This window comes from Acyrthosiphon pisum, chromosome A1, assembly GCF_005508785.2.
Source record: "Acyrthosiphon pisum isolate AL4f chromosome A1, pea_aphid_22Mar2018_4r6ur, whole genome shotgun sequence".
In the NCBI taxonomy this organism is placed as follows: domain Eukaryota; kingdom Metazoa; phylum Arthropoda; class Insecta; order Hemiptera; family Aphididae; genus Acyrthosiphon; species Acyrthosiphon pisum.
In genome coordinates this window covers 145,818,143-145,821,542 of record NC_042494.1, presented here as the reverse complement: position 1 = coordinate 145,821,542, position 3,400 = coordinate 145,818,143, and the positions used below count along the sequence as shown (strand labels likewise).

General features: G+C 31.8%; 1 protein-coding gene across 1 annotated transcript in view; it reads left to right on the top strand.

Annotated features, from left to right (window-relative positions):
• Positions 1–1,042: 1,042 nt before the first annotated feature.
• LOC115033874 overlaps positions 1,043–3,400 on the top strand; it is a 4,138-nt gene continuing 1,780 nt past the window's right edge. Inside the window, exon 1 of the mRNA XM_029488532.1 lies at positions 1,043–3,182. Within this exon, the coding sequence (XP_029344392.1) occupies positions 2,443–3,021 (579 nt within the window). The 5' untranslated portion in view covers positions 1,043–2,442 and the 3' untranslated portion in view covers positions 3,022–3,182. The remainder of the gene's footprint in view (positions 3,183–3,400) is intronic.

Here is a 3,400-nt window from a genome sequence, read left to right as displayed (position 1 = left end):
CATGTTATTAGGTACCTACATAAAAACCCTTATTTAATTGTATTATTATAATATTATATACCTAAAGTTTTTAAGTTTATTTTTTTATATTATGAAAATATATGATTTGGTTTTAAGCCCTTCCTCAAAATTTGTTCCACCAACAGCCTTGCTCATGGTCATTACTGAAAACATTGCATTTGAAAATATTTTAATACACACTATTAACATTTATTCACATAATAATAACATTTTTAACTTTAAATGCTTATAAAAAAAAACTGTACCTACCCTTTTTTTATATTTTAGAACTGCCATTTCAATGACTTATAATGAGTTCCTTCAATAACATTTTGAAGTTCTTTGACCCAGTGTAAAATTTGTTACCGATGTTTATTATTTATAAAAAGAAAAATCGAAATCAGAGTACCTAACCGATGTTTTTCTTATTATTGAACCTTTAATATAAGATCATCCATAATTTTTGCTCTTCTAAATTTGTTACATGACTTTTTGATTGACACCTTATATAACTTCTTCCCTTTAATACCTATAAGTCGTATATTATAACGAAATTAACTGAAAACAAAATCAATCATACTGATTCTGTATTTTAATTATTATGAATAAAACATACTATACAAAATAGCAAACCTATTAACTAAGAGAACAAGACAAGCTAGTAAGCCACACAAAACTAGATTAGAAGATAAAATAGAATAAAATAATTTATACCATTTTATTTTGAAAATATAAGTTAGAATTGATAATATTCAACTAAAACTAAAGTCATTTAAATATTTATTTTTGGATGTGTACCTTCCGATGAGAATTGAATAGGTCAACGTGTACTGTGTTCTTAAATGCAATATGTCAAATATAACATTTTAGGACAGATCACACTAATTTGCAGTCTTCCCAAGAATACTTTACAAATGTACTCAGAATATGTATTTAAATATTTGGTTTCATTTGTATTTGAAATACGTATTCGAGTACTGCCTATAAAGTATTTGAATATAAATATAAATACTTTAAAAGTACTTTTTTTGTATATAAAAATATTTGTAAGTTTATCACAAATGTATAGGTACAAACAATATTATCAATAAATATTTAAATTAAATAATTAAAAAATACATCCTATAATTGGTTCACGAATTTCAGATGTTAGTACGTTACATGCCTATTATATTGGGGAGTTAAGCATCAGCAAGATAGATATGAATTTTAGTTTCTTATAGTAGTATACCTATGGAGTATTTAATAAAATCTTAAAAATTCTTGGAAGAATTATAAAATATTATTTTTAGATAAATTTTTAAAATTATAATATACAAAACAAAATTAATATTGTTCGTTGGTATACGACGGTAAAAATAAAAAAGTATTTAGGTAGTATTGTGGAATTAAACACAAAGAAAAAGTATTTTGAAAGTATTTGAAATACTAATTCACTAATTACTATAGTATATACAGCGCCGCTCTGCTTTCAACCATGTGCAGACTGTCATATGGATATCCATGGTAACCACTAACCAATAATGATTATTGATTATTAATAAATTATTACTTAATCGATTTTATGCACTGAAAGTCACAATAATATATTTGTCGAATTTACACGTGTGTTAAACAACAATTATAATGTTTCGAAAATTTATATGGGCAATTTTTTTCTATGCATTCCTTAACACTGTTATGAAGACTGAATGTGGTTTGATAACTGACTTCAGAAAATTTCGTGAATATACCAACATAAGGTCAAATGATGCTGATGAAAAGAGTGTCCAGGGATTTCGACAATCAGAAAGTATGTGTTCATCATTAAACCGTAGTTGACATATTTCATTATTTTTAGACTATCGCATTATTACTTCCTTTCAAACTTCTTTCATTAATTTGTAATAGAATTTTAAAATAATTAGTCACGATTTAATTTATTTCAATTAATCGCAGATCCGAAAGATCAAAGTGTCCTTTTAAGTGTATACGAAATGTAGGTATAGAATATTATTAGGTACGAGTATATTATGACAATCAAACGCTTTCGAGACAATATCAGTTTCGTTGGTACTCTACAAATTATAATTAAAATGCACAAAGTAAAAAAAATAACTTTTTTATCTGACATCGATGAATTGTTAATTATCAAACCCTAATGCAGTAAAACACATGCGAAAGTGTATCAAATATTTTTTGATCATTATTCTTATAAACGAGCAAAGTGGTCGTACAAAATACAAATGAATAATTCATATTATTATCGCGAACTCACTACCTATTCCAGATTGTTTAATGTTTATAAGTTATTACCGTCTTACGGTTACATATATAATTTTGTTAAGCTTATAATGATTTTTAAAATATTAAATAGACACAGCCGAGCAGGATGATCCATTACAGCTGGTAAAACAATTGAAAAAGAATCATCCCCGCAGATTCACTGGAAAAACATTGGGCATGACTATGACAACAATTATTACGACGGAGAAATCGAAACGTCGGAATGTGAATGAGTTCAAGGGCAAGAGAGAAAAAGGAAAATCGTTGATTAAGGTGATCGGACATGATGATCGGCCAGTCGCGGCAGCCATGGTACAGAGCACGGGTCCCAAAGACATCGATGGTAGAGCTGGTAACAGAGATCAGCCGGCCGTGATCGGCCAATCTTCGTCAACCAGCTGCGGTACCAGGAGGTCAGTGGCTACAATAACCCGGGTAGGCGATCAGACGGCGGACCCTGACCGAATAACGACGGCGTTCGTGCCATTCACGCCCCGGACCCGAACCCAACCGCGACTGACTTCCACTGGCAGCAAGCGCACAACCAATAAATGGAAGTGCGACGAGGAGATAGAGGACGAACCGGCGACGGACCAATCAAATGGCATCGGGACGGTTTGGCAAGACTTCACGTTGCCCACGCGACTGCCCAAGTACCAAACGCCCATAGACCCAGTGACCAAGTTGTTTCTGAAAATGACGTCCAACGATAGATGGAGAAGAAGGCCCGCCGACAAATGCATCAAACCTTGCTAGTCACTGGAGCGAGAGCTGATGTCACGTTCCTCATCGTGATTAACCTGCGTTTAGCCTGTTAGACGGTGCTCAACCACGCCATCGTACTGACCACTCGTTCCACTGCCATCCGAAAAATTGTGCCATAGGGCCACGACTACGGATTAGCGAGATCGTGTTTGGTAATTTACTGTATAGTTATATTGGACCAAGATCAATTTTTTTACGTAACTTGCAATCAGCAAGTACAAAAAAGTTTTCAAACACGTTTTACTTCTGGTTGTGTATAATATCTATAACTATGTATAACACTTGCATATAGCTATACTTGCTGTATATATATATTATATACCTATACATAGTATATAATATTATATTTATAAGGTATATAATGTACATT